We start from the raw sequence: 13710 nt of genomic DNA on the forward strand, positions 1-13710 counted from the left end.
ATAATACTTATATAGTAAGTAGAGAAAAGATATTATGCAGAGAAGGCTATGCTTTGCTGAAGAAATCTAATTAGACCAGAATATGTAAACAGTTATTGTAGTAGGATCATTAGAGGGTCACAAAAAATGTCTTGTGGTATTAGTTCCAGCTTTTTATATACTAAGTTCAAATCCCTCTGAGATCAGCTTTGCTTATTATCCTTCTGGTGTTGATAAAATAAAGTACCAGTTAAGTAATGAAGTTGGTGTTATTGACTAATTCCTTCACCTTAAAATGTTGGCCTTATACTTAAGTTAGAAGCAAATTTCTCATCATTACATTATTGTATCATTAACTTGATTGCTATTTTCTGTAGTTATGGAGTTCTGTGTTATTTCCTTCAATCATTATAATAATAATGTTATGACGTCTTCTCATGTAGAGCATTGTAAATCAGCATAATGATTCTCTTATATTTCATTGTATAAGTATGAAGAAAGTTATGTTTGTCTGAGGAGAAGAGAAAAGTAAGCCAGGAACCAGAAATTGCATTAAATTAGTATCAGAGAATGAGCTAATGATTTCTTGATATTGATTAAAATGAATTAAATTTTTCTCAGTATTTTAAATATAATGGAAATAAGGCGATGATGTGGTAGAATTGTTTGAGCATATTTCTTCTGATCCTTAATGTTCTGAGTTCAAATCCTGCTGAGGCTATCACTATCTTTCATCCCCTTGGGCGTTGATAAAATAAAATAGCAGTCAAGTACTGAGGTTCATAGTATAGATTAAGACCTTCTCTTAAATATTGTTAGCCTTATGTTTAAATTAGAAAATGCTTTCATCCTGATTAGAGTTAGGAGATGTGTGATGTGATGACTATCATGACATTTCCTTGACGCAATTGCTTTGGGGTTCAACATTCAGCCTCAGATAAAGTCATTTGACAAACAAGTACAACATCAAAATTAATGAATATATTCATCTATGGACACACACACACACACACACACACACACACAGAGCCTGTCAACATGCTGGTGGAGTTTACAAATTTCTCCAATGCCAGAGTTCATACACCAATCAAATTTTATAATTAACCATTAATTAGTTTCCCCTAATTCTTTTCTTTCTCTTTCCCCCATCCCTTCTGCTAAACCTGATTAACTCTCCCTTTGTAGCTATTATCCCCCACTGGAATTTAAAATTATTTCTGTTTTTCTTCAAGTCCTTCCTTCATTTCCCATCCACCACAGATGTACATACACACATATTCACACTACTTGAATCCTACTCTTTCCCTTTCCCATATACATATTGTATAGAGACACACACCTGTTACTATTTACTCTTTCTTTATTTCTTTTTACCTGAGTTCCACATGGACATCAACAACTCATCTCCACTCTCCTCAACTAGAAATCACATACCTACCATCACTTCCTGTATCCATTGCCATGATGACTATCTGAAATAAGACAAGGATAATCCTCTTCTCCTTCCTTTCATGTTCTCTCTCTCTCTCTCTCTCTCTCTCTCTCTCTTGGAAGAAGTCTTTTGCTTCAATCTTTGTTGTCTTTTTCCATTTCCACTTGGCTTAAAACACTGACTTTGCTTTATATTATCATATTTTTGTTTCTTTGAATTATTTTTGCTGATGTGGACTAAGAAGATTTCATGCTTTGATTGCTGCTTAGCCACAATAACTTAGGATGGAGGGGAAACTGGAATCTATAGAATTGTTAAGTAATAATAAACTAGACATTTTGATCTTCATCCCAAACTGCCAAAGTAGCATGGGTTTCATGTAACCTTTTGAGATTTTTTCATATTTAATAATAAGTAAGAAAAAATAATAAAGTTCTCACAACTATATATGTTGTGGTGGCTCTCATTCATCATCCATGATGAAGTCATCTTAGCTTCTTCACACAAAATTACAATCAAATGTCTTGCCAGAAAAGTAAAATTTCAAAATCAATAAATCTCTCTCTCTCTTTCTTTCTGTTTCTCTCGTTCCTTCTCTCTCTCGCTTTCTCTCTCCATCTTTTCCTGTCACTCTATCACTCGGTCTCTCCCTCTTTCTGTTTCTCTCTTTGTCACTCTGCATCTCTTTCTGACTCCCCCTCTCTCTCTCACTCATTCTATGCTTGAATATAATTAGGAACATCATTAGCAGATGTTATGGATTTCTCATTAAGTTCACAAACCAGTTTTAACTTTTGCTTACATTGAATTATTTCTTACAGAATAGAGAATGAAATCAACATCACAAAATTTAATTTCTTTCACCCCACCCCACAAAAAATTAGTCAGATTGTTAAAATTATTAATGCTATAGCTATCTTAAGAGAGATAAGTGTAGACAAATGATGGGTGCCAACCAAACTTTGCTTTTTTGATCCCTCTGTTAGTTTCAATCCTTCGACAATTCATGAATAATACCAATGATGTAACAGAGTAAGGTTTCGAAGTGTAGCAATTTGGTATATTTCCAACATATTACGAAGAATAGTGTTGTATAGTAATCAACAATTGATCGTAAGAGTTATCTCCCTTGGCCATTAGGGTTTATTAACATCCCCAGAAGTTTTTATCTACTAATTACAGTATAATCTCAGCAAATCAAAAATTTTGATCACTTATATATTATTACTCAAACCCTTCCATATATGCACTTATATGTTACCAGATTTAGGGATATATTTCTTGCATTACCTCGCTTCTTCTGAAGTGTCCATATCATCTTCCTGAAAATAAAAGAAATGATATGGAATGTTAGAAGGAATGATGTAGTTTCAACTTTTCACATTAATGCAATATCGTAGAGTCTTTAAATTTTACAACAAATTATACAGAGAAGCCATAACTGAATATAAACAGTACAAGATATGAGAGTAACCACAATTATCCTATCCATATTAACACAGATATTCACGATTTCTTCTTTTCTTATTTATAAGTTTTACTATGGTACACTGCTTTTCACACAGGATTTGAATGGATGAAATCTTCTGGTGAGAAACAGTTCCACATGATGTCAAAAGAACTTCATTTGACCAATTTAAACTTCTGTGTAAAATGTGTAGCAAATGTCAGACTGGGAAAGTTATATGATACCTCTAAAAATGACTAAAAAGAAGGGTAGATGGAGTACAGACAAAGAAAAACAAACAAAGTGGTTCTGTTATTAAATATTCTGCAGCCTCCACAAAAATAAATTGCACTTTTAACTTTATAAACTTGGTTTTGTTGAGGTGGATTCCGACTCCACCACCCGATGAATAAAGGTGAACAGATTCATTTCTATTAAATAGAATAGACAACTGCCCAGTCATCAGCAGTTGATTGACAGCGATTGATTGGTAAGCAATTCACTGTGGTCTGTGGCAGAGATCGTTTACCCGCTTGTAACAGTAATAGTATTCCTTCATGTAAATACTTTTTTCCTCTGCTTCGTTTAATTACTTATCCAACATACAAGGATTTAAAAATGGGGACGAGTTATTCGAAGATTGCGTTGGACGTTCAATTATTTTTATCTTTTTGTTTGTACAAAATCAAAGAAAACGTTGTTTTAACATGGATGATTTGTTGGCCTCCATCTTTTACGCTTAGCATTGTTGAGAAAAGTTTCTATTTTCAAAGTTATGTCGTGTTAAAGTTGTCGTATTTCGGTAATTTCAACCAATAAGTGACGTGTATTCAGCTCAAAATTACTGCTGTTCTTTGTCAACAACAACTTCCGGCGGTGTATATTTCGTTTGTCACTGTTATTTATGACATATTTCATCTCAGGTACGTTCGTATGAATAAACGAGTGTTCCGCAAACCGGTCACCCAAGCGGCGTTCCGTTTGACCGACGTACAGAGGACAGAGAGAGCAGGACATGCAGTAAGTGACGTTGCTAGAAGTGCAGGTGAAGGAGTCAGTGATATGATAGGGACGATGATGTGTGTCTGTGAGGATGGTGGTGTTGGAGAGGTAAGGACAAGTGCGGCAGCGAGGGTAGGAGCAGGGACCGAGCCGTGCTGGGAGGTGGGGCTAGGGAAGAAACTATGGACCAGGAAGTCACGTAGGTTGTGGGCTCGTTTAAAGGAGGGAAAGGATATATTAGGGGAGATGTGAGAAGTGAAGGGATCGGACTGGAGTCGCTCGAAGGCACGGAGAATGGTGCGTTGGAGAGGAAGGGTGGAGGGGTGGTAGGTGAAGGGAAACAGGAGACAAGTAATGGCGGGGCGGTTGTGGGGAAAGAGAACAGATGCACGGCACACAGAAGTGCTCTGGCAAGGGCGGTGTGGGTAGTAGTGAGGGGATATCCACGAAGGATGAAGTGGCGAGACAGGACTTGAGAGTGAGTCTCAAAGTTATGGTTATCACTGCAGAGCCTGCGCAGACGGAGGAATTGGGCCTAGGGGATGGAGAGCTTGGTGTGTTTAGGGTGGGAGGAGGAGAAGTTGAGGTATGAGTGTGAGTCGGTGTGTTTGTAGTAGATGGAGGTGTTGACACTGGAGTGATGAATGCTGACCGAAATTGTGAGACAGGAAGTGTTGGAAATAGCGCAGGATGGAAATATTGGACAAAAGAGAGGAAGGAGTCTAGTTCTTCGTGGGAGAGCGAGGTCGCATCGATACAGTCATCAATATAGCAACTATATAGTTCGGGAGTGGGACCAATAAATCTTGAAAATATTTGGGCCTCAACGTAGTCAACGAACAGGTTTGCATAGTTGGGGCCAATTGTCGATCACATAGCCACTTCCGAAATCTGTTCGTAAAAATCCCCCGCAAACGAAAAGTAGGTAAGGGAGAGAACAAGTTCGGCCAGACGAAGATAAGTGGATGTGTAAGGTTGGGGTTAGCTTGAAGGTCTGGGTAGTTTTTGAGGGCAAGAAGCCCCTCGTGGTGTGGGAAATAAGCTCTTGATGTCAAGAGTGAAGAGAAGTTTAGCGGGGCCAGGAGAGAAGGAGAAAGAGTTGATTAGTGTCATGGATGTGAAAAGGGAGAGAAGCCACTAGGGGACCAAGGACACGATCAAGATATTTTGAGATGAGTTCCGTGGGACAGTTACAGGCGGAGACGATGGGTGGCCAAGGTTTGTGTATTTTAGGAAGAAAATAAATTGTGGGGGTGAAGTTGGAGGCGATGGAGAGATAGGAGTTGAAGATGAGGTCATGGATAGTGGAGGACACCGTCTGTTGGTAGCTAGGCGAGGGGTTGGAGGGCAGAGGGCCGTAGGAGGAGGTGTCTTGAAGTTGGCGGAGAGCCTCAGCCTTGTAGAGGTCAGTGCCCCACACCACCGCGGCTCCACCCTTGTCGGCCGGTTTTATGACGATGTCTTTGCGGCATCGGAGATATCAAAGAGCCGAGAGCTCTGCTGGGGAGATGTTCAGATGTTGGGGACGCTTGGAAAAGTCCAACTGATCCACAGAGCGCTGGTAGGCGCCCGACACACACACATGAATATATATACACGCACACACGTGTAAGTATATGTTCATATATGTACATATATTTGTAAATATGTGTCTATGTGTATATAGATATATGACTGAGTGAACATATTTACCTATATAATTTGTATAACAGTAAGAAATACGGAATACAGAAAAAAAAAATTTTTTTCTGTATACTTATTTTATTTTGTATGACTACACATGATCTTTCTTACCTGTTTGTATGCTTGAAATCTACCTGAAGTTGACTGGGTTTTGCACTGATATTAGTCTAAGAATGCGTAAATGAAATGCTACCGAAACAGCCGTTGTGAATTTTGAACCACGCTTTTTTCATGTTATACATAGGATACACTTTGACATGACTAGGTTGGATCTACAGCTAATATTGATTTGGGTACCTATGTGTATATATACAGTTATATAAGGGTAAGATCCAGGAATCAAAGTGTCGGAAATTTTTAACCATCAAATGGTCCATAGCAGGTACAGAATGCAAAGAGTGGACAGTGTATGATTAGAAATAATACCAATAATATGATTAGAAATAATACTTTTCCCATATTAAAGTTACGAGGAAATTCAATAAGCTGAAACGTTCTGTACAGCTCACGGTTAGAAAATAGAGTTGTTATGAATGCGTATAAAAATCCAAATTAAGAGAGTGGAAATGCTAAAATCCAGTCTACATAACCTCTGATGTAATAATTACTCAAAATGGTACTCATCTAAGCTGTTCATCAAACTAAGAATGCATTAATTATATGAAGGTTACATTGCCGCTTGGGAATTCAAGATTAATACGCTACAAATGTGAGTTAACGGTCTGTGGTGAGGTAACTTGGAATTTCCAGGCGACAAAGTAACCTTCAGGTGATTAAGGTATTTTCAGCCTGATTATTAGCTACGTTAAGTATGTCTCGTTGAGTAATTATCACATCAGAGGATCAGCTGATTAGGAAACACATGTAGGTTGCATTTTAATCGTGCTACACACATGCAAACACACACACACACACACACACACACACACACACACACACACACACACATATATATATATTTGCACTTTCTAGGCTTCTTTCCCCCAATGATCTTATTTCCCAACCGCTCTACATTTAACCCTTCCCTTTTTTCCACTTCTTACATATACCTGCCACCTCACACTTTTCCACTTATTATTCATATGCACACATCATTAACAAGATATTATATACAGATACACACGCAAACGTACATAGCGTCATACACATACTAACAACTAAACATGCTCGGCCCCCAGTCACACAGAAACATATGCCAGGTGCATAGTTCTCCCCCACGTCACTCCCGCCTAAAGCGATCTTTCTAATTCTTCCAGTCGTCCACCCTTCCATGATTGTTGGACATATGTGTATTTCAATTTCTCAAATTACCCTGCTACGTTCTGTTCTTTCCATGTCTATCCTATCTTTCAGAAGAAGAGCGAATACTGGAAATATAAATACCTTCCTTTTCTTTTTTTCCACCAAACTAATACCAACTCAGTGTATATGTTTTACGTTGCTTTTGTTTTGTTTCTTCGTAATATTTGCAACATTTATAATTATGTGCAGGTGCATATATATATTTATATACGTATGGAGAGTGAAAGAGTGGGGAAAGAATGGTGAAAACTATAGAGAAATAAACAATAAATATTTTACAAGCATTCAAATTATTAAAATTTACCATTAAAAAATTTTTGAAATACATTCATAACATTAGTTAGGAATGTATTTGAAATACTTTTCTTCCTTTCTAGCAGAAGTAAAAGTCGATTTATTAATGGTTCACAACATGAAGTGATAAAAATATATTATCTTACTTTCTGCTGAGTCTCTTCAAATATTAGACGTTTTACGATATAACTTCTGTCCCACACAAATGCGAGCCTCAAATTTTCTAAGTTGTTTTTCTGCGCTGTAATATAGATTTTAGAACAAACAGTCAGTCGATATTTAAATGTTTTTTTATTAAATCCAAATATTTGATAAACTCTGCATGGCTAATTTTAGAGAGCCACTGAAGTCATACGTGAAACAAAATCCTGGGCTTTTTTAAAAAAAGAGGATATTAATAAAGAAACAGGGAACCTAATTATAGCAGCCTAAAATCAAGTGATAGAGACAAACAATTTGAGAAAAAAAAATATATATGTACAGAATTTGTCAGAAATATGTAGAGCCTGTGAAACTTGGAACAAGACAGAATGCCCCAAGTTGGCACAGTAAGAATATCAGAAATGGAGGCACGACAAAGTTGTAAATGTTATACATTGGAAACTGTGCCAGAAATAAGGATTTTGAACCTGGAAACACATGGTATAATCATTGAGTTGAAAGAGTACTGTAGCCGGAGAAATGTATGGTTTTGTGGGACTTTCCTATTCGAAGGACAAGAAATTTAAAATGATAGACCAGACATAAATATTATAGATAAGGAAAGTGGCGTTGCTTACAAATTGACCCATCATGCCCGTCTGATTCCAGATTCGTAAAAAAAGTTGAAGAAAAACAAAAAAATACAATCCCCTAAAATTAGAAATAGGAAGAATTTGGAGCATGCAAACAGTAAAGGTCGTTCATATAATAATTGGTTCTTTGAGAAGACTGAGGGAGATTGAAATATAATGCCTGGTAGAGTTCCTACAGAAGGTTTGTTTTTAAGGGACAGCAAGAATTATCAGGAGGATTCTAAGCACTTGAAAGACTGCCGTAAAAATTGTGGCTACTGAACGTTACAGAAAGTAACTCGATATCCGTATAATTCCGAACCAAAATAAAACCGAACTTGAGCCAAACCAAAATAACAACAACAACAACAATAATAATTATTATTATAAAGTCAAACAAAAAAAATAGCAAGAAATGCCACGCCAACAACAAGCAATATGGAGCAAACCATAAAGCACAACAAAAATGTTCAGTGGATTGATAGGGAAAAGGAAAGAACGCAATAGAACAACAGATATGGTCCACCATCACAGGCCACGATACCATGGATACACTGAGGAGTATCATCAACTGGAAAACTCCAGAGATAGACAAGATCCCCACCTTCTGGTTGAAACACCTCACCAATACACATAACCACTTAGCACAGTACTGAATCTGTTGACAAGTGAGCCAGAATCATCCCCAAACTGTATGCTGGAGGGACAAAACATCCTAATTCCTCCAAACAACGACACCATACACTCATGAAATTACAGACCAATAACATGTCTATCAACACCCTACAAAACCCTAACATCAGTCATCTATAACTGACTTATAAATCACATGGAAAATAACGTTTTACCAGAAGAACAAAAAGGATGCTGGAGAAGGATGTATGGTTGTAAGGATGTATGGTCTTCTAGAAAACCGAACCATAATAGAGAACTGTAAGAGGAGAAAGACAAATATGAACATGACTTGGATTGATTACCAGAAAGCATTCGACAGTGTTCCACACTCATAGATACTGGAATCTCTCCACACAAATAAGGTAGCTCCACCATCGCTAAAATATATTAAACATGCAATGGCAAACTGGAAGACCAATATAACATTTAAAATATGATTCACGACTTATTAAAACCTACCCTATACCCATAAAAAGAAGGATTCTCCAAGGAGATTTACTATCACCCCTACTTTTCTGCCTTTCTCTGACACCACTCACAAACGTGTCACACGAAACCACCATGGGTAACAGGTGCTATGTACAAAAAATAAGCCATCTCCTGTACATGGATGACCTAAGACTTTTTGCTAAAATCACCATGGAACAGAGAAACCTTAGAAAAATTGCTCAGTGTTTCAGCAATGATATCGGAATGAGTATGGGGCTGGACAAATGTACCAGAATCCCACTGAGAAGAGGTAAATTATTCAGCATTGAAAACCCTGCACTCGACATAGACACAGAAATGAGAGAATTAGACTACAAGCACCCATACAAATATCTAGGAATAAACGAAACAGCTAAAACGCAGCACACCGAAATGAGAGGAAATTAGACCAATATTAAACTCTGAACTTAATACTAAAAATAAGATAATAGAGATAAACGGGCTAGCGATACCAGTCATAAACTACAGCTTTGACAAAATATACTGGAAGATTAGTGAATTGAGAAACCTAGATAGAAAAGCTGGAAAACTTCTAACAGCGTATCGAAGTCACCACCCCAAAGCAAACTCAAACAGAATATATCTACCCCGCTCAGAAGGAGGCCGTGGCCTTTATACAGATAGATAATTACTATAAAACAACGACAGTTGGAATAGCAAAGTATTTAGACACAAAGAGAGGATGACTACTGCATGTAATAAAACAACACGAGAATAATATTAATATATGAAGAAGGCTAAAAAGCTCGCGTAATCATAAAGATTACTAAAAGTTAAATAAATTCAGCTCCTATTCCTACTGACATTTATGATTTATATAAACATATATGTGTGTGTGTGAGAGAAAATTTAAGGACAAGCAAGTTAGGAAAGTCGATTTACACAGAATATTAAATAAATTTAATACAAATAATGTACATGTGTATGGATATAGTACGACTGCCACAGAGTATAAATGTTATCAGGAGTTAAATGGATTGAGTTTTATGAGCCTAACCGCTGTTTCTGGGTCTGGTGGTCCGGAATAATGATAGTTACTTGGTTCTATCATCAGATAACACCGCCTGCGTCTTCAGGGATGAATTTTAGGTATTTGAGGTATTGACAGGATGAAGTTTAAAGATGGAATGATTTTCTGGAGAACTAAGTGTATTATGAAGGGGGTTAGGGGTGTTTAGATAGAGAGTAGTGACAGGAGAAGATAGATTTCAGGGTTAGGGTTAATAATTACTGTAGGATGGCTTCCCTTTGCAAATACCGATAGGTCACAGAAAGTGTGTCAATAGCCAGCTGGAGAAGATGTTCTCCTGGGGCTACAAGCTACAGTAACACCTACCCTTAGTGGTTAGCCATATTGAGATGGAAAATATACCTCACATAATATTATTATTGTTTCCCTAAATATTTCATCCTAAATTAGTTTTTTAATGTTTCATGCTAAAACTAACTCTGAACTTTTTGGTTGGTGTATAAATTAGTGTAATTAGTAACAACTAATTTAAATTACAATCATATGTAATGAAAGTCAAATTGATTAGAAAATATCAAAAGTTGAAAATATAATTTTTTAAATATTTCTTACCTTTGAACACAGCCTTGAAAATTGCTAGATCAAAGTCTTCAACTGAGTCTGTATCATAAACAGTTATCAAGTTTGGTCGTTTTAGGAACTCCAACACATAGTCAATCATGTTATCTATCACATTTCCTTCCAATTCGTTTTCATATTCTTTAATAATTTTCTCTCTGATATCAGCTTTCAGTTTCCTTAGAATTGATGTAGAAAGAAGAGTTATTTCAGAAAATAATACGTAACACTTTTAATAGTGATTAAAAGAAAGGTAGATACAATGAATAACATAAGGTCTATATTGGCGCCAAAAACAAGATATGTTAACTAGACTGCTACCTTGGAGCTCAAATGAGAAATGATGTTAATCAGGCTACACTATTAGTGATACAGATAACAAATAGTGTTAGCTGAGGGATCTCATGTTTGATGGAACAGAGCTTAATTAAAAGAGGAAGGATACCACCCATAATTTTTACAGGACATCTGTGGTTGATGAGGGAAAGACATGAATGAACCACAACTTATGGGTTGCTGCAAATCAAGTTTCCAATCTTGCAAATAATTAAGCTGGAAGTCATAATGTGGTAGACATGACAAGAAATGGGGTTGTGTCTAGAGATGTTATCAACAGTACCTTTGTCATATATAGTGGTAGGCCTCTTTTGGCAAACAGACACTATACAGACACTATACAATGAAAGTATTGTGAATCATGACATCATGTTATCCTCACACCAACGACCTGGTCTGAATGCTTGCAATGTTGTGGATTCTGTTAAAGGTAGTGAAGGACTAAGTGGTCTTGTTGAACCCCCACCAGGTACTTCAGTATTTAATGATGGAATGAATTAAGTTTACAACCTGAGAGAGTGTGCCCAGAATTGATTAAACCCATGCTTGATTAATTTATATTTACCATTTCTATCAATAAATTTCAGTGTTATTTCATAAGAATAAGTCATGATACCTACTGCTTGATCTGATCCCTTAAATTGGATGGAAAAAGAAACAGACAAATCCAGACAGTTCTGAACTGGATCCACTATCTTTCCCCAGCAAATATGGAACATTGGGTTAACATAAGAAATCAATATTATGATTATTAGCAGTGTCATGTCATACTGCCTTAAATTTGAGTCTTTAGTAATAGAAATCTGACAAGTTCCAATCAAAGGTATGAATACCAGCTCTAAAATCAAACTATCAACTTTAGTAATAGGTGAGTTGCAAGCCAACGAGGGAGTAATTTACCTTGTCACTCAATTTGTTAAAAATATGACCTAAATCTCTCCCAAATCATACCCTAAATATAGACAGACACAGTGGAATAATAAAGTCTCGTTTTGTTCATACACCTGTTTTATCGGGATTAAAAGGTGTTCAACAATAACATATCTAATAGCAATAGAATCAGAAATGACAACAAATGCAATAATAAAACTATCATACTATCAAATAAAAACATACCCATCATCTTCGTCTACATTTTCAAATTCTGTTTGGTTAGCAAATGCCATAAAGTCTGCTGCTGGACCACATCCCTGATAATAAAAAGAAAAAAATTCAAGAATTAAAACTAAATCTGCAAATAAGAAGCAATCTAAGAATGAACAAATATTTTGAAAATTCCTTTAAAATACACATACAATCCAATAAAGATGTCTCCCTGTTGAGGAGACAAGAGCAAAGTAGATAGAGTCAACTGTTGTTCTGGTCTGAGACTGAACCGAATTGTTCTGGAACTAATTCTTTAGAGCTGAGTTGTGACAATATAAAATGTAACTATCTACATAGAAACATAACAAATGTCAACAATGGGTTTGAACTCATAACCCCTGGATGTTAACCACTTTACCATCTTCTCTCTCTCTTTCTCTCTCCCCTTCTATCTATCTGTCTGTCTGTCTGTCTGTCTGTCTGTCTATCTATCTAATTCATTAGGATTATGATCAAGATTGGTTGTGTAAATGCGCGTGGCTTGGGGTACCCTTGGAAACAAGGGTACCTCTTAAATGACGTAAAGTCACACAAGTTAGAAATCATAGCCATAAGTGAGACCAGACTCCACAATCCGCGGGCCCTAAAGACCATGTTTGGCGGACAGTTCAACATTTATTTCCCCCCCCCTGTCTGCCAAGAATGGGAGGCAGTGGCACCGAGGTACATTTTCGCAAGAGTCTGGATCTCAAAGTAAAGAATATTCGTAGAGCCGGAGGGTAGACTAGTCGTCCTGGATGTCGACGGCAGCAATGGGTGCGCTTTACGACTCGTATCAGTCTACGCACCGCCCTTAACAGGTCGGGCGGATTTCTTTCAACGTCTAGAAGTATTCTTGGGAACGTCTCGTCCTTTACTCTTAGTGGGGGATTAGAATGCTACCTTGGACACGCATGTAGACTACGTGGGCAGAGATAGGAATAGACGGGGATGCAAATGCCTCAGAGACCTGCTCAGACACTTTCAACTGTCTGACAGGTTCCGACTAGACCACCTGAATGCGCCAACATGGACATGGAGCAACCGCATCGGGTCGTCGAGATCGTATCTAGATAGGTTACTGTGTAGGACAGTAGATAGAGATAGCATAGGATGTCCACAATTTCACATAGTCAGCTACACGGATCACAAACTTGTGACATGTACGCTAGATTTAGGTAAGACACATAGGCAGGGTCCCGGATACTGGAAACTAAACGCGTCTTTCCCTTCGAGACAGGTTTTCAGAGACCGGATTAGCACACTGGTAAAGAGGGCTTTGACGGGAGCCATCATCAACAACAAATGGTGGTTTGCCCTCAATAGAGCAGTAAAATCAGAAGCGATTAGGTACAGCAAAGCACTAGCCATAGATAGAAATAGAGTAGAGGGTGAGCTAGTTAAGAAGCTAGAAGGGGCAATTAGAAGCGGCATCGCATCCGACGTTTTGGCGGTGAGGTTGGCCCTCGACCAACACTTCAACGCCAAACACGAAGGGTGTGTTGTCAGAGCTAGGATGCGTGCTCTAAGGAACGAAAGTGTTGGAGCCGCGAGAGAGGCCAGGGTGGCAGAGGCGCAACAGGGC

At 37.6% G+C, this 13710-nt stretch overlaps 1 protein-coding gene across 1 annotated transcript in view; it reads right to left on the reverse strand.

Moving 5' to 3' along the window:
• Nucleotides 1-13710, reverse strand: part of LOC115221043 — a 336595-nt gene that overhangs the window by 127158 nt on the left and 195727 nt on the right. The window contains exons 16-19 of the mRNA XM_036510356.1: nt 12117-12190; nt 10659-10843; nt 7286-7380; nt 2702-2733 (exon numbers count right to left, since the gene is read on the reverse strand). Of these exons, the coding sequence (XP_036366249.1) occupies nt 2702-2733; nt 7286-7380; nt 10659-10843; nt 12117-12190 (386 nt within the window). The remainder of the gene's footprint in view (nt 1-2701; nt 2734-7285; nt 7381-10658; nt 10844-12116; nt 12191-13710) is intronic.

The sequence above is a fragment of the Octopus sinensis genome, linkage group LG17, assembly GCF_006345805.1.
Source record: "Octopus sinensis linkage group LG17, ASM634580v1, whole genome shotgun sequence".
Classification (NCBI taxonomy): Eukaryota; Metazoa; Mollusca; class Cephalopoda; order Octopoda; family Octopodidae; genus Octopus; species Octopus sinensis.